Source organism: Cololabis saira, chromosome 17, assembly GCF_033807715.1.
Source record: "Cololabis saira isolate AMF1-May2022 chromosome 17, fColSai1.1, whole genome shotgun sequence".
NCBI lineage: Eukaryota > Metazoa > Chordata > Actinopteri > Beloniformes > Belonidae > Cololabis > Cololabis saira.
This window is the reverse complement of record NC_084603.1, coordinates 10,270,853-10,289,070: the sequence shown is the minus strand read 5'-3', so window position 1 is coordinate 10,289,070 and position 18,218 is coordinate 10,270,853. Positions and strand designations below refer to the sequence as shown.

The window sequence follows — 18,218 nt, the reverse complement described above, 5'->3', positions numbered from 1 at the left end:
GGAAGTGACGTATGCCGTAAAGCAGTCAAAGCCGTAAAGATTTGTAGTTTTTTAGTGTGGCAGGGTTCCTACCATGCTCCTCAAAGTTACATAGTGCCAGTGAAGGTGATACAGACCCCTCAGACCATGACAGAGGTGTCATTAAACCTGTTGGAAGTTGATGTACCATCACAATGACTCTGGAAATATTAGATTAAGGTGGAAAAGTTACGTAGTGTCGCTTTAACACTGGGTGGAATTTAACAGAAGCGGGACGACTATCTTCAACATACTGGGTGTACGACGAGAAGGCTGGTGGAAATACAGCACATACGCTTGTGAAGCACGCGTGGGCAGCACAAGGGCTGGAAGTGGCCCTTGGACGACTCAATCTGGCTGTTTAGATTAAAACAAAACACCAAAAGGAATAAAACAACATTTGTTCATGTGTCTTGAGGTGGGTAAAAACAGCCTGCGCTCTGTCACTGCAGAAAAGTGTTGTGTTTTTATGGAAAGGAAACGTTTTGTCCCGGCGGGAAACGGGTCAGCAGCTTCCATGGCAGAACCAGACTTCAAACAAAAGCTCCGTACGAGAGAAACGCTGACTCTAAATGGTTTGATCTGAACCACATTTTGTCACAACTGTTGATTCAACACTAGTTTTTGTTATCAGCAGTGCAGCTGTGTTCAAGACGTAATGCAGCATGTTCATGAGTCAGCCATGATAACTGTGGTATAAAGTTGTTGATCAGAAAAGAAGAAAAAGCCATGAAAACATCTTCCGACAAAGAAACTTGCAATTGTAGCTCAGTGGATCCCCCCATCAAACATTTGGGAGAACAGTAACACTGCGTATACAGTGTTCCCACATTTGAACTGTTTAAACGTCCAGATTTAAAACAGTGTTTGAGCTCTTTGACAACTTCCCCCAAGTCATTCATCCGTTCTCTATTCCCGCTTAATCTTAACCAGGGTCCCGGGGGTCCGCTGGATCTCAGGCGGGGGTAAACCCTGGACAGGTCATCGGTCCATCGGAGGGCCACATGTAAAGATAAACGACCAGACACTCTCACACTCACTCCCACGGACATGTGGGAGGAGGGCCGAGTAACCGAAGGAAGCCCACCGGGAGTCAAACCAGGAACTCTTGCTGTGAGGCAACAGTGCAAACTACTTGTCCATAAAATTAGCCGCCAATTTTCCTTTTTCATATCTAATCCAATTGTTTTTATAAGAGACTAAAGTTGCACTGTCAGCACACAAATATGTACCACCGTCCTGTTTTAGTTCAGACATGACAAATGACTTCCCCACCAAGATGGGAACCACTGAGGGCCAGGATGTTGCGAGTGTTCGTCGTGAGAACAAGATGAGCGTAGGAAGAATAGTAATGCCCTCAAAATAGCAACAATAGAGGCACAAGTTGGTTTGCAATTTGTTTGCGCTGTAAAGTGATACGGTTCTGTCACAAGAGCAAAAACAGGACGGGAGTCCAAAGTTATAGTGGGTGGTTTTTGCTGATAGTAGAGACGGGAGAGACCACACGGGTCTGAAAGTAATCAAGCATTCCTTTAAATTAAATTGAAACTGATATTTTGATATGAAAAAAAAACCTCCTTTGTGCTCCAATTATTTTCCAAAGGGAATATTTTTCACAAAGCGGTCAAGTGTCCACAACTTTGCAACAAGAGTTAGCTAAACGCCAGCAAGACCGATCAAGCCTTCCTTCCTATGAAGGTACATTTTTTGATTAAAATCATAAACATCTGGTAAATCTTCCCCATACCTCAGTTAAATTGTCTGATTCAAGGCCCTTTGACTACTTTAACTACTTCAAAGTTAAACATACAGCCATGGCTAAGTGTGTGATTACTTGGCATTCTTAGGAATACGTCTGAGCCCACTGTGTCTGTCCGTCTGTCTGTCATACTCTGGGGGGCATGCAGAGCCTAGTGGGAAAGCACGGAGGAAATAAGCCTGAGATATGACCTTGATTTAGGGAGCATTGCTAAGCACTTGCCACGTGGAGCCTTTGGCACAAAGAATTCTGACATCACAGATGCAAAGAAGCTTATTCAGCTCCCCATCTTACAACGAATCATGTGGTCACCTTAAAAAAACAGAGCACTTTTTTAAGGATGAGTATGGGTAGGGTGCAGCAGGCTGTGATGTAACAATGCCGGTCCTTTTCTCTGTCTCTCCCTCTTTCAGTCAGTTGCTCATGGCCTTTTGAGTGAGACCATTAAACCCCCACCCCTGCGATGCCCAAAAGTCCTCTAACTGAAGAGAAATTTCCTCATCTACGCATCCTCTCCTCAAAACCCCACCCCTCCCTCTGAACCTGCAAAATCCCCTTTGTCCTGGATTTTTGGTAAGCTTCTTGCATTTCTGTGTGGAGTGGAGTGGAGGGATAAAGGGTGACAGGGTGTCACACAAACATCTGGCCCACAGATTTGCCGCAAATGCAACTTTGCGATATGAACATTGATCAGCTGCACATTCACTCAGACTGTTCTGCTTGACCTTTCACGCAACACTACTCTTGCCTAGGACACATCAATGCATCCAAGTCCCCTGACAGCATACCAGCTTCTCCAGCTGCACAGCATTTGTGCAGAAACAAATTCATGCTCTCGACTATGCAATAAGCTTGCTAACCATATGTTCAAAGCCTTTCTATGAACTTTGGTAATCCACATAGTCACATATATGGATTCATTCATATATTCCATATATATGCTGCAGAAATATGTCATGGTCCAAGGTATCTTTATTATCCCTGAAGAGCAATTTGCTTTACAGCCAGCAGTACATGCCTACATCAGTAATCAATGTAAACAAATAAATACAACAATAACAGTGCATTATTCAGCAGGTTGATTGCAGGAGGAAGAAATAAAGTTTGAAACTTTTTGTTCTACACTTAGTTAAACTGTACCAGCGACTTGAAGGCAGCATGTAAAAATGACACCATAAAGGATGGTTTGGTTTAGCCTTGGGCTTTTTTCAGTAACCTGACCTCGTATAAGCACTGATAAAAACATGTGCTGTCATTATTAGAATTACAACAGTTACTATAAAAATGCAAACGCTAGTGTGTATCTGCACACCGCGTCTACCTGGGGCTCAAAACACAGTTTGCTGTTGTCAAGTACCGAAATATTTGTCCCGATGCACCTGCGCCTCCACAGCCTGATCCTTCAACATGGCAGGAGAGATGAAAGACTTTTAATCAATACACATCTCTTAACCCCAAAGAAGATCCAGTAACAGAAATTAGGACATCTGATAAAATCTCATTCATTTTCATCACCTGCTGTGACCTCATTGTTAAAAAGTCTGCCAGACAGCAGATTAGACCAACATCAATGTTATTGGTGTTCCTGGGTCTATCTTAGTTAGCTTAAATGTATAACTGGATGCAACAAATTAGTCTCCTCCATATGTTTTTAAATCATGTTTAGATGTCCCCCCCAAAGAATCATCTTCACCTTTACCGGGCCTATATACATACACATAAAAGAAAATCCACTCTCAGCTATTCCTCTGGGGGCGGTTGCCCTCTTCAGACTCGGGTCCGCTACCAGAAGCCCGGGAGCTTGAGGCTTCTGCGCAGCATCTGCGCTGTTGCTACGACTGGGCTCTTCTGGACCCAGATCTCTGCTCTTGTTCCTATCTGCTGGAGCCACTCTCCCAGCTCGGATCAGCACCACTGCTGCCTTCACCTTCCATAACTTCTCTATCCCTTACTTCATCCCCTGGTACTGCTCCAGTTTCTCATGTTCTTTCTTCTTGATATTGCTGTCCCTTGAAATTGCCACGTCAATCAAACCACCACCATGTCCAGGTGGTTAGCCATCACTAATTTATCGGTCCAGATCTGGAAGTCCCACAGGATCATCACTCTTTCATTCTCCACCACCCGTGGAGGTTTCTCCCACCTTGACTTTAGTACTTCCAACCCCTATCCAGGGCAGATGTTTCTGTACTCTAAAACCCACTACCTGGTTGTGTTGTTCCACGTATGCTTTGTCCTGCAGCATTTTGAATCCTGCTACAATGTGCTGAGTTGTTTCTGGGGCATCTTTGCACAGTTTGCAGCTGGAGTCTTGTCTGGTGTGATAGACCCTGACCTCTATTGCTCTTGTGGTCAAGGCCTGTGCTACCGTGATGAATGCCTTCTTGCTGTCCTTCTTTTCTCGATGTCAGCAGCTTCTTCAATCTGACAATGAATGATACATACCTGAGCAAGGCCTTCTCTGTTCATTATGGTTCCTCCTTCACATTGTCCTTTGCACTGGATGTCTGGTGCCTGAGACATTCACTTAGCAGCTTGTCTTTGGGGCCATCTTCTTGATGTACACCTAGAGCAGGGGTCGGAAACCCAAAATGTTGCCATATTGGACGAAAAACACAAAAAACAAATATGTCTGGAGCCGCAAAAAATGAAAACTCTTGTATAAGCCTTAGAATGAAGGCAAATGGCGAAAGACGAAATGTCGAGAACAAAAGTTGAAATGTTGAGAAAAAAGTCGAAATGTCAAGAAAAAAGTTGAAATGTTGAGAAAAAAGTCAAAATTTAGAGTAAAAAGTCAAAATTTCGAGAAAAAGGTTGAAACGTCGAGATTAATGTTGAAGTACAATTTCGAGATTAAAAAGGAAAGGAAAAAGTAAGAAAACAGGAGAAAAAAAGAAAAAAAAGAAAAAAAGAGAAAAAAAGGAAAAAAGAGAAAGAAAGAGAACAAAAGAGAAAAAAGAAGAAAAAAAGGAAAAAAAAAAGGTCAAACATTTTTGAAAAAGCTCCAAGAGGCACTAGGGCGGCGCTAAAGAGAGCTCTAGAGCCGCGGGTTGCCGACCCCTGACCTAGAAACATAATAGCAATGCTGTGTATATATGTGTGTGTGTGTTAAGTTAGTACTTAACTGTTACCCCTAGAAAGTGTCTGAAGTCCCTGCTGTGGGTGATGTAAACATAACATGACAAACCAGATAGTGTGGATGCTAATTACCTCATCACGCATCAGATGCAAACACACACTCTCCACTCGGTAGAATTGGCAAGGTCCCTGTCCCCGTTACGTAACCCATCTGCTGCCCTGCTGCAGGGTGCCGACGATCACCTTCCAGTCCAGACAGTCGGCTTTATCCCCCATCAACAGGCTGCCTGCTCTAGAACTACAGCATCTATGAAATGTAATATTGCCACGTCAGCTCCAAAACGATCCTGCTGCAATATTGACAGAAGACGTGTTTACAGTGAGGGCTGGTGCTGGTGCTGCTGCTGGTGCCAGTGGATCCAGCGGGACGTCAGCGCGGGCCGCCGAGCAGATGCTGGCACAGCGGCGCATCTGACGCAGATCACAGCTGGCAACTCCTTCTGCAGCCAACCAGACAGGTCACATCAGTTCCAGAAGCAGCACTGAAAAGCAGCACTTCAAGGTTTTTAGTTATTTATTTATTTATCTTTTAACTTTGAAATGACCCGAAGGTGCTTTGGAGCCGGAAAAAAAATACACCAGAGGAGGGGTAATTATAATCACTGACATGCCAAGGAGAGATTATTTTAAGTAGATCATATGAAAAAAAAGGAGAGAGAGGGAGGAGAGAGAGAGAGAGAGAGAGAGAGAGAGAGAGAGAGAGAGAGAGAGAGAGACTGGTGCCTCACTGAACACAGTATATTTGCTGTTTTCATTTGTTATTATACTGTATACCTGTTCCATTATCTCAGACTTGTAAAAGAAAATAGTTGGCACTGGAGAGTTGTTTTGGATGAGGTTTAAAAAGAAAAAAAGATAATGACGATGTTATTTCAAAGAGTTTTTATCAAATAGTAGTTGAAACAACAATATGGCACAAAAACAAAGTCTTTGAGGTCCAGAGATGCAGCAGCAGATTTTACATTTATCAATAAATGCATGAGAAAGTCATTAAAAGGCTTAAAGCAGACACATTATGTAGTCCCTTCCTTCTTCCCTTTTTTCCTTCTGGTACCATTTAGCAAATCAAGGAATCTTGAGGAAATCAGGGGACATTTCAGTCACCTGCTGGCGGGACCCAGGGGGCCTCTGGGTGCCAGGGCTGTCTGCTGCACGTCCCCACTACTTGGGACTCTATTTGTGTATATGTATGTATTTGTGTACGTGTGTTTGTGTATGCTTGCATGTAGGTATATGTGAATGCACATGCGTGCACACGTGTATGTGAACACATTTACAAACTATAAGTGTGTATGTATGGGTGCGTATCCATGTGGGTGGGGGTATGTATGTATTTGTGTATGTATATGCTTGTATATATGTATATAAATGCGTGTGTATGCTTGTATGTAGGTACAGTATATGCAAGTGTGTGGATGTATCTGCACGTGAATACAATGTATGTTTATATATACGTGAAGTGATCTATATGCATATGTATATAATATAAATATGTATATTAAATACACATGCATATAGATCTTTTCACACGTGCATTATCTTCACAATATGCACAATATTTGTAAGTATATATATATATATATATATATATATATATATATATATATATATATATGCTTTTACCATTGTATGTATAAAAAAAAATTGAATCAATGGTAAACAGAATGCTTCTTCCACTTTTCTTTGTCCTCTTCTGTTTATTAATACCTGGTTGTCTTAGGTCTTTTTTTTCTCCAAACACAATAATACATCATTCACACACACTACAACACATCACACACTCACCAAACTGCACCCATCACTGTCTTTTCTTCCCTACTTTTTCACTTTCCACCTTCGGTGACCTTAGTCCTCTTTGGCAGAATTTAAAAAAAATTATTTTTCATCATTTTTAGTTCTCTCGAAGGACCAACAAAATGTGGTAGACTGTCAAGCGGGCTTTTGAAGGAAACACACACACACACACACACACACACACACACACACACACACACACACACACACACACACACACACACACACACACACACACACACACACACACACACACACACACACACACACACACACACACACACACACACACACACAAAAAAACCTCTATTACAAGAATAAAATGCATATATATGTGACTTTGGGTTTCACCGAACTTCATATTAACCATTAATATATATGCAGACAAGGGGAAAAACAAAAAACAAAAAAAAACTGTCATCCATGAATATCAGATTAGCAAATAAAACGGAAAATATTTGTGGAACATTACACAGAGTTCATACATAAATAGAATTCAAAGCTTTACGGTGCAAGAAATGTGCAAAAATATGAAATGTAGTGTGTTTATACAGTCGAGTGAAATGGGAGTAAAGTAAGTGTCAGGGCTATTAGTATCTTTTAGGAGCACTATCCTGTCAATCTTAATATTGCTCTGATTTGGGGTTTTAAAAGCATTCAGATATTGTTGATGTAACAATATTCATCCTTTACTGTAATCTGACTGAAGGTGGATAGAGACTCCATTACCTCCAAAGTGGGAACATTAAAATCCCAGCAACTAAAGTTAAGCTGTTTGTTCCACAGGATGTGAAACCAACAAAAAGGTTAATCGTAAAAAAAAAAAAGATTGGTGGAAGATGAGGACAGTTTCCAGCTTTGCAGATTGCATATGAATATCAAAGAGATTTGCTCATTTTTTGCAAAGAACTGTTTATTTTTTATTCTTTTTTCATGTATCTGTTCATGCCAGCAGATGAATACAAGATGAAAGGATTGCAGCCACCTCAAACATTGATTAGTTCCCAATGAGGCAAGCCTCAGGTTGACAAGACAAACACTAGAGGGGCTCCCAGTGGAGGGGAAAAAATGAAAAAGCAAGCACCTGCTTTGTGTTCTCTTTATCTCAATAATAATAATAATATTGATAATGATAATAAAAATAATAATAATAGAAATAGAAATAGCACACTTGTTCTCCAGCAAAACAAATATTATAACCTAAAAACTGAGGGCTGAAAGCTGTTTCTGTGTGAGACAAAGGACCAGGACCAAGCCATCTTTGACCTGGAGACTGAGGGGTATTTACATGCTAAGTAAAGAATTCCTCTGCTGTGCTCCATCTCACAATCAATTATTCAACGTCCAATCCATTTTGGAAGCTGTATGAGAGCAAAAAAAGAAAGAAACTGTATACATAAATACATGCATGTGACACGCTAACTCTTCCAGCGGCTCGGGATGCTCCTCAGCTTACTCTACTAAAAGGTCAAAACCCTCTCTTGTTAAGAATTTGCAGAAGCATTCAAAACGCTGGTTTTGTGAAGCCTATATGCACTGACACGCATAAAATTGTCGTCAGCAAAAACAGACGCAAACTGCTGACTGTAAACAGCATCATTAGGCTGGATGTTTTAAAGATTCTTGTAGTGTTGTTAAAATATCTTGCAGAATAGAATTTCTGTTCTCCTTGGACACCTAAGGGAGAAAAATGAAATTAGTCGAACACATCAGTAAAACAGCAGGATTTTAACCTCTCGGATTACAGTGTCCATATCAAACCACCTAATCTAAGTGAAATGACTAATCACGTTCCCCAAAAACTGTCCAGTATCACTCATAATCATGTTTGGCACCATATCTACCCAAGCATAGTGAGTATTTTACATGACAATATCCATAACTGAGTCTTCCCTTGCAAATCATTTTGACATCTGAGACACCTCTTTGTTGTAAAATCAGTCACGCATGATTTACACTTAATCCTACAATAGCTGTCGGGTATGGTCCTTCTGCCCTCCTAAACACATGGATACAGTGTAAACAATGTCCTGTAGCTATTGGGGGACTTGACAGCTCCCAATCTGACCTAAATATCTCCTTTTTTTCCCCAGAGAGAGTGCTAGTATCGTTTTACTCACGGTGAAAACCTTGACATCTCTCCTGCTCCGCACCTCTTCGACCAGACCCAGTGGTTTGCCTTTGGGGATAGGGATGGTGCCCAGGATCGTGCAGGAAGCGTTATCTAAAGTCTGCCTCACCGCCCTGATGAATGACTGGCTGAAGAGCTCCATTTTTCCAATCTCGTCAATGACAAACACCTTCCTGCTGCTCCCGTCCGCTGACCCTATCTGGGGACACAAAAATCACTGCATGCATAAACGTGGCTCATAAAGTGGAAAATAAAGCCACTAGTGCTTTGATTAATCATTATTTTCTATCAGACTTCTGATTAATTACTCCAAAAGAGGTTCTGTAACACTAAGAAAATGCTGATTAGGAGTTTGCAGAGTTTAATGCGTTTGCAAAGTGCTCGTAGCGATTTTCACCCAGACACTTAAAAATGCAAACATATTCAAATCCCAGTCATGGCAGGGATTTCAGAGGGAACATGTTTATCATTACCCAACGCAAGGCTGGATGATAACTTTTAGTCCCCTGAGCCACTAAAACAAGAACCTTTGAACAAATTTGGTTGGTTTTCAGACCAATTGAACAGTTTTCATTTTAATTATCAGTCAAAAAAATAATAAAAACAACTAAATATGACAGTTAACTGAACTTTTTCTTGGGTGTTTAGTTTTCCTAGAAAATGGATGTAAAAAATGATTTTACTTTTACAGGTAGAAATTGAGTAAAACCACATTATGGATGCAAATCTCACAGTCTGCTTATATGGCTATGAAAGTTTTGGGATGTTACAGTTAGCTGGTAATCTGGGGTGATTACAAGCAGACTAAAAGAGATGAAAGTGAAGTTTGTGACGCTAAAGTAGAGAACACCTTCCTTTGTGGCGGATGTGTGGGCGTCACTCCAGGCTCACTTTACATGCTGCATAAATCATGGTCAGCGACAGCCAGACGGCACCACGGACACTAAAAACGTCGCTGTGGAATTTACGTGTTTTGCAAGCTTGCAATTATTCCATCAATTCTTTCCAATGAAAAGAGAAAAAAAAAATCAAAGGCTTGATGATTTGTAAGTGGGGAGTATACAGAGTATTTTGCTCGCTGTGATCTTTAGGGGCATGTGTTGCAGTCTTACATTTCTGAAGAGGGGGAGCACCAGACCCTCAAATGAAGGCAAATCAACTACATACTGTCCCACTGTGTACTCCCGTCCGCCCTGAGAGCCACCGGGACCATCTCTGCAAATCAAAAATGAAGCATGGGTGACTCAAAACAAACTGATCAAAGGCAGCAGGTAACTTGGTTTGGATGAAATGAGAAGCCCTCTACCTGGTTCTGGACAGGTGGCCCCTCTCTCCGCTCAGTGTGACCACATCAAAGCCCACTCTCCTGCCTCCGCCTCTCACCTCCTCTGTGTAAAAGCCTTCAGCTCCCACTCCTGACGACAATAAAGCCTCGCATGCTTTCTGGATCAGGGTGGTTTTGCCCACACCTGTAAGCAATACAGCAGTCAGAAAAACGCTGTAAAATCATTGTAAACTGGACTGTATCACCTAAGACTGTAGCTTAATACACCTTTAATCCACAGCATGCATAGTGATGTTGCTGTCTTTATTCCTCTATCGGTCCATTATAACACAGACCATTAGTAAACTGGATAACCAGCGGTAATTGCTTTTTTTTTTTAAATACTTTATTTGTTAGTGGAAATAGCTATGTGACTGTTTTGGATTTAGAGAGACTTCTACTTCAGCCATTCTAGGCATACTCGGTATTACCTGGAGGTCCGGGGCCTGTACTACGAAGCAAGTTCAACATATCCAGGATATCTTTTCCTTATCCAGATTCACTAAGCGGGACAATTGCAATCACGCTAAGCGGTCACACGACGGTGGTTATCAACTCGGTATATCAACCCAGGTTTCTCCAATCTGGATATGAGCGCGTGCACATAAAAGGGGCGGTGTTTTCAGCGCAGGACCAATCGCAAGCATGGAGAAGTCCGCTGTCAGAGCCGCTTATTTCAGTAGCGAAGAGCAAACAATAATTTTACGGAAATATGATGAGTATAGGCATATAATACAGGCAAAAAGCAACACAGTTGCAGCTGCAAAATGCAGGAAAGACAGCTGGCAAAAGATCGCTGACTGTATAAATGCGTAAATTCATAGGGATATAAACATATATTTGAATATTCTGGGAATCTTAATCTTAAACTGTAAACCATGATCAGCAATATTAAAATAATAAAAGGCTTGCAATATTTCAGTTGATTTGTAATGAATCCAGAATGTATGACATTTTTTTGTTTTTGTGTTTGCATTACAGAAAATCACAATATTCAAATTTTCTGAGACAGTCCAACAGTGGACAGTTGGTTCTATAACTATTGTTGTTGACCGATAACTTGTGCTGATGCTGTACCAAAGAATTGGGTTTTTTATTTATTTTATTTAATTTTTTATTTTTTCAGGGGGGGGGTATTTAGTATTTTAAAGTGACTTCTCAGAATGTTCGAGGGACGAAATTGAAAATCCCTTTTTTGCTATCCCCTTACAAATGCATCTTCTTTTTGATTTCTTCTTGATTTATTTATTTAATTGGTATTAGTTTTGGATTGACTGTACATCGGATTTTGGGTGATGATTTGTTTTATTTATTCATTGATTGATTTATTTTTTATTTTCTCCTCCACCTCTTTTTTCTTTTTTTCTGGATCGTTTATACAGGTACTCATCAGGGAAAGCAAAGGGGTTTTGGTGGTCCCTGAATACGCGTTCTCTTCGGAGGGATCCTCTCACGATCCGCGCACCAAGCTCCACTAGAGTCTCTTCGAAAGGCCATGCCATTTTCCAAGAGAGCTGATTGGTCAGTGGGCGGTGCTTTTACACCCGGCGATCTGTATCTCGAACATAACCTGCTCCGGAGCAGGTTAGCGGTTCAGCATAAGTTACCATGGCGATGTGCCCCGCTAAGAAGTGAACCACCGTCGTAGTCCTGAAAACCCAGGGTTAAACCTGAAGTTACCTCGCTAACCCCAAATCCCGCTTCGTAGTACAGGCCCCCGGTTAGAAAGACGTGTTTGTACATTTCAGTCCCGCAGGTCCGATCAGCGTCCAACGTGCTTCTGCAGCGCTTCCGTAAACATGGCTGACGCATGCGCAGTGCTGTGCGAGGCGTTCAATGTTTATTAAGATTTTAGAAGCTGATCAACTACATATATATATATATATATATATATATATATATATATATATATATATATATATATATATATATATAAAGTTCTTGTTAACACCAATTTAAAAAGGCATTCAGTGCAAATATAGTTTACTATTGAGTAGATAACAAATCATTTTGCAACATAAACACATGTACAAATATTTACAATATCAATAATACATTTAAATGTATTATGTATGTATTATGTGTAGTCTTAATTTTAGCATTTGTGTATATATTTACTCCTTTATAAAAATGCTCCATATGCTTAGTCTGGAATTTAACACTTTAATCTTAAAGAAACAGCCCATAAAAATGTAAAGCGTAACTACAGAAGGATGTAAAATGAAATATTGCAAATTTCTAATCTGTCATTTGACTCTTCTCATGTGAAACATTTGGAGTAGTTCGCATTTAAAAGAAATACCCTGAAATCATGAGTTACCCCCTGAGTTGAGACCTGCTGGAAAAAAGCAGCTTATACATTACATTGTTTGCTAAAAAGACAATTATTTAAAAAAAAAAACGAAATTATTTTATGTGTTACCAAAAAGACCTTTAAGATTTAGCCTCACAATAAACATTATATTATATTATATGTTATATGGACACAAAAAGTCCCAATATGTAAAAAACCTGTCTTTATTTAACACCATTTCCAAGCATTACAGTGCTTACAGTTGTGTCACTCTGGTATTATTAGCTGTCATTGTGCAGTTACATTTGTCTTTACATTGTGTATCCAGGGAGTTTGCTGGCAACAAGCTCGGAAATGTGTTTATACTTCTTTCTGAAATCCAGAGATCCAAGCTCGTCCTCCAGTTCTTCTCCCTCCTGAGCTTCAAATGAGGAGATGGATTCTGCAGAAAATCTTCGGACAGGGTCACAGTTCTTGGCTGACCCAGCCATTTGAGAACTTGACGATATATCGCTCTCACCACTAGAGTCTTTCTTCGATTTGTTACTTGCAGCTGTCGGTTTTCTGGAGACGACAGTTTGTAAGGAAGCCTGCCCATCCCTGTCATTATCATCAGAGGAGAAGCTGAGAGCGGAGGTGTGGGCGCGAGGCCGGACGACGTATGTGCCCATGAGAGCTTGGTGTGGAGAACTGGGGGCTTTTACAGGCTCGGGGAGGAGGGCTTTTCTCTTATGGATACTTAAAGATGTCGAGTCGGGGTTGCAGAGGTCGAGGTGAACGGGAGACTTGGGTCTGGAGGTTTCAGGGCTGCTCAACGGATCAGGAGAGAAAGCGTCACTGTATTCGAGGCTGTCAAAGTCATCCATATACTCTGCTTCCTCATTTCCTTCAATGCTGGACTCTGAAAATGAAGATTTGTGGCTGCTGCGCCTGCTGCTTTGTGAAGATTCACTTTGGTTTCCGTCCTTGTCAGGCTCAGACTCTGCTGGATCTGATTTGCTGTGATGTTCATATTCCTCTTTGCTCTGAGGAATGCTGTCACTACCCACACTGGGGATGTGAATAAATTTCAAATCTCTTCGTGAAAGAAAAAGTTTTTGTGAAACTCCTTGTTCAACATGAATATTCTCCTGCTGAGTTTTTTGTTTCAGCGTGACTGTATCCTGTGGCTCAGAGTTCGCTGTGAAGCTTTGTATCACTGTCTCAATATTTTCATTCTGGTCGGAGATGTGGTTATAAACAGATTTTCTTTTGCTGGACGTCTTTGCTTTTCTGCTTGACATTGTCTTTCCTTTGGCTGTCCTTGACACAGTTTCTTCCTGTACCATCTCCATGGCCTCACAACGCTTCCCTTTGACAGGAGCAATTAGCTCCATTCTTAGATTAAATGTTTTAGTTGTTCCATACACAAGCTTTTTCCTTAGAGATTTACTGGAGATTTTCTTCCCTATTAAAGTCTCATTTTGGCCATCTTTCTTATTTACGGATCTGTGAGTAATTATGGGCGTAGAAAAGTTTCTGGGGTGTTGTAAATGCTTTAAATGTGTAGTTTTGAGTGGGCGTGGGGTTTGTCCTGGATGTCCAGCTGAAGGCTCAGCGGAAGAAGGCCTGCGAGTCCCGGCTTGACTGGGATGAACACTCAAGTACTGGTCGGGGCTCTGACCGCTCAACTGTGACAGCTCAGCAACAAGAGCATTTAAGAGAGGTAACTGTTGTAAGGCTTCCCTGAGGACATTAGGCGTCACCTTACTGGTGTCTTGACTACTTGTCATCTTAGGATCGCGAGTCACTCTGTCGTGCACCGTTTGAGAGCTTGGACCTTTGACTTCCTTTTTATCATCTTCATTTTCAGATGGCAAATCTTCAAATGTAAAAGCCTCCATATCTAAGTTGAGTAATTTGTAATCCAGCTCTTCATATTGGCTCTTTTCCTCAGCAGTATTACTGTAGTACAGACAAGGGGGACAGAATGAAGTTAAATCAGCCTCAGAATGGTCTCCAGCTTGACTTTGAGCTGTATCACTTTCATCATCATCATCATCCTGAATATTCTTTGATAACATCTTTGTATCGGCTTGTCCATTGTTTTGAATGTTTATGCCCGGCTTATCAAAACTGGGAAGACACACACTCCCACCGCCAAGAGGCAAGGACTCTCCATGCGTAATCTTCTCCTTGACACGTTCTTGCTGTTCTCCAGCAGGCACACGTGTGCTTTCATCCCCCTTCCTCTCTGGGATGTGCGGCAGTAAGCTCGCCCCCAGACATACCAGTTTATAACTTAGGGATAATTTTCCGATCCTCTCCCCTGTGAGGTTGCATATACCAGCAACTTCTCTCTCTGTGTGAGAAGAGGGATGAGAGATGCCACATTCAGCCACATCCTGCCAGATTCTGTCCATGGCTTTGGCCAGAGATATTACAGAGGAGCCGACTAATCTGGGGGTCTCCTCCTCCTCCACATCCAGCACCATGACATAGAGAGGGGTGTTGGACAGATGCACACGCAGTGAGGTGAGGCTCATTTTGAAAAGGCAAGATTTTCCCCTGTTAAAAGCGTGTTTTCCCTGTTTTTCACTTCCTCCCTGCTCGGGCTGGTTAATGCCTCTGCGGCTCTGCGGGTGCTGATAAATGAGCAGCGTTGGGAAATCCAGCAGGCGCACTCCGAGAGCCAGCTTTTCTGACACTTTGCAGTGCCTCTCGAGTCTGATGTAGTCTGCCAAAAGCTCAAACGAAAACAAAGTCTCCGCATAATGCAACGACATGCTGAAAAAGACAAGCGAACAAATGAGACGAGCGTCCAACAAAAAACTTAAATCACTAATCCGTCCAGTCAAACCACAGCGGCTCCATGGAAACAAACGCTGCTGTCGCGAGAATTTGACGTCATCAGTGCCCTTTGGATATCTGGGTAATGTAGTTTCCTTTATTTGATTTAAAATTATATCTTATTTTTTGGTCTGCATACATATTAATGGTTAATACCAAGTTGGTAAAAACCTAAAGCATATATATGCATTTTAATATATAATCAATTTAATATATAACATATAATTTTTTAGTAGTATATAAATACACACACACACATCTTTATAAAATACATTGTATTTGTATAAAATACATTGTATTTGTTAGGCGCCTTTCAAGGTCGCCGAATATATATATATATATATATATATATATATATATATATATATATATATATATATATATATATATATATATATATATATATATATATATATATATGTATATATATATATATATATATATATATATATATATATATATATATATATATATATATATGTATATGTTTATATTAATTATTTAAAAAAAATGTGTATATGCATATATATATATATATATATATATATATATATATATATATATATATATATATATATATATATATATATATATAAACATTTTTTTTTAAATAATGAATATAAACATATGTGAGGGGGGGTCGGGGTGGGGGGGCAGGTGTGTATGTCTGTGTGTGCAAAGTGAAAACAAAGCTTTACCTGAACTGCAACTACAGTCAATTTGCTTATTTCCGACTTTATTAGTTATTTTGAGTACATTTAACAATACAATTAACTGAATCAGTCTGTTAACAGTTTTAAATAATTATTGCGGTTAAATGTAAAACCTAGAGTCATATATTGAAAGAGTAAAGCAGAAAGACAATTTATCAAGATAGTTTGGGGGAACTTTTCAGCAGTTCACCAGATGGTGCCACTGTAGGGCTTGTACTAAAGTAGTCTTATGCTTGGCCGGGATATAAAGGACACCTTTCTTTTGTTTACATTGCAGCTTCTTTAATCGCCTTTACTCTAACTTGGGCTTAAATGTTGGTCAGTATTGACAACAAAAAGGTAAAAATAAAGTGTGAGAGTTTTGTCTGAGTGCGGGGTGGGCGGAGTTGTCATCGCGCAGATAGGTGCTGGATGGATGAGGTTACTTCAGTCTGGAGGCTGACACTGAGAGAGGGAGATGTGAAGCCCACAATACCACCACCCCTGCTGGCTTTTTACCTCTGCTCGGATAACTAACGCCGTTTACCTCCTGGACAGGAGGACGCTCACATTTCCAGGTGAGTCTCTAGTGCGTTTTTTCCGACTCTGAACCGACCCACAGAGTAGAAACTAAAGGGCTCCGGTGGAAAGTGAGCGCAGCGAGACCGGACTGGCTTATCGCAGTGAACACAAAGGATAAAGTTGCGCTCAGAGACCGAAGCTGGACTAATTTAAGCCACAAATGTAAAGCAACAGGGTGATACGACGCCCCAGCTGCAGTCTATGTATAGCCTTTATTTTTGTTTGTTCATAAAGTGTCCAAGAGCGGTGATGTTAGTCACTTAAACTTGCCTTTTTCGCTCTCCAGAGGAACGCGCTCACCTTGCATATAGACTTGTACACGTTTAGTTATATTTCAGTATCTGTGAATGCAGGCTTCATTGTTTTCAACGTATTTTAAATTTATGAAAGGTTAAGGTGATGGAGGTTGTTGAGGTTGCGCGTGCAGGAGACGTGGACGGGATCATTTTTGAATGAATTTATGTCCTGCACTTCTCCCATGTCATCGATAGGGGGCGGTAAAGTCGTCACTGTCCAACTGGTCGTGGGTAATAACGCTTCCATGTCTACTGAAAGTCAAGCCCGCAGCTCTGTTCTCACAGGTCATGTTTAATTTTGCTGAGAGGCCCTGAGTGGAATATGGTTTTAATTATGTAAGCAACTTGCTGTTGGCTTAGGTATTTACTTGAGTATTTTTTTCCAGCTGTAGGAGCTTGCTTGTACATTCAGACAAAGAACACTTCCCCTAACGCCTTACTTGTTTAAAATCTCCATAAATAATATGTGGCAGTCTGCTTGTACACAACATATACAATCTCGCTTCACTGTTGACTGATTCTGTGGACCATTCAACTCAAACTGACTGTACTGTTTACTCCTCTGGGAGGTTAAGTCAAATATTGTTTGTCTCCCAGGAGCATATCCCTTTGCTGTCTTCCTGTAGGAAATGTAACCTCCACATGACAAAAAAAAAACAAAGACCCAATCCATAGTTAAGGAAAAACTATACACACAACTATCTGCTATCTGATAAGTGTTAATGTAAATTGCCATTGCTTAATTTGAGCTATTTTGGATGCATTTCCTTTTGGCTTTACAGCTCCCATTTGAGCAGATCAAGCATGCAGAGTTGCCTTCTCTCTCCTGGAGCGTTAAGATCAATAAGACACCATTATTTTTCACAGGGTTTTATGCCTGGGAAGGATTAGATTTCCTTGGAAGCTGTGCTGAACTAAGTAGGCACAGGAGTGCCTTAATATTGCTAAAGTATGTCCATAGCCTGCTACAGCATTTAACATTTTTTCCTTTGACATAAGAAACGCTTGGCTGGACTCCAGCTACTATAGGTTTGCACATCAGGGAGCCAATCTTTCAGCTGAACAACAGCCCTGATGGGCATAGAGACATCATTACTGAAGTGTGAAAAATGTAATATTACTGTGCACAAAAGGTAAAAATGAGCCCGGAGAACTGTTAGTTTTTACCATTATCATGCACATCTATCTTTGAGTTCGCCCCTTTTATTCTGATTTAATTTGGATTCATGCTTTTCTCATTATGTTCTATACTGAATACTTGACACCTACTTGATTCCTGGCTTGTCGAAGATGTCTTGTTGCAACAATGCAAAGTTTGTTGGTGATTAAAAAAAATAATTTAAGACAAGGTTTTCTTTTGCA

General features: G+C 40.7%; 2 protein-coding genes across 9 annotated transcripts in view; one reads left to right on the top strand and one right to left on the bottom strand.

The window, feature by feature from the left end:
- Window positions 1-7,011: 7,011 nt before the first annotated feature.
- On the bottom strand, window positions 7,012-15,290 carry ntpcr (nucleoside-triphosphatase, cancer-related). 2 transcript variants are annotated; one of them, XM_061744866.1, is made up of 5 exons: window positions 12,773-13,055; window positions 10,147-10,309; window positions 9,953-10,055; window positions 8,830-9,039; window positions 7,012-8,386 (listed from the first exon to the last, which is right to left on the bottom strand). In XM_061744866.1, the coding sequence occupies exons 1-5, from the start codon at window positions 13,053-13,055 to the stop codon at window positions 8,309-8,311; spliced, it is 837 nt and encodes a 278-aa protein (XP_061600850.1). In that variant the 3' UTR covers window positions 7,012-8,308. The 2 variants fall into 2 exon arrangements, 1 of the variants encoding a protein (XP_061600850.1); XR_009784349.1 differs by lacking the exons at window positions 7,012-8,386; window positions 8,830-9,039 and having other exon boundaries at window positions 9,956-10,055; window positions 12,773-15,290.
- A 1,145-nt stretch (window positions 15,291-16,435) lies between these two features.
- The window catches only part of LOC133464030 (signal-induced proliferation-associated 1-like protein 2), a 106,593-nt gene continuing 104,810 nt past the window's right edge, over window positions 16,436-18,218 (top strand). For 6 of the 7 annotated variants that reach the window (XM_061745964.1, XM_061745959.1, XM_061745963.1 and 3 more), the window contains exon 1: window positions 16,436-16,556. The gene's annotated coding sequence lies outside the window, so the exon portion shown is untranslated. The remainder of the gene's footprint in view (window positions 16,557-18,218) is intronic. The other variant, XM_061745958.1, reaches the window with a different exon arrangement.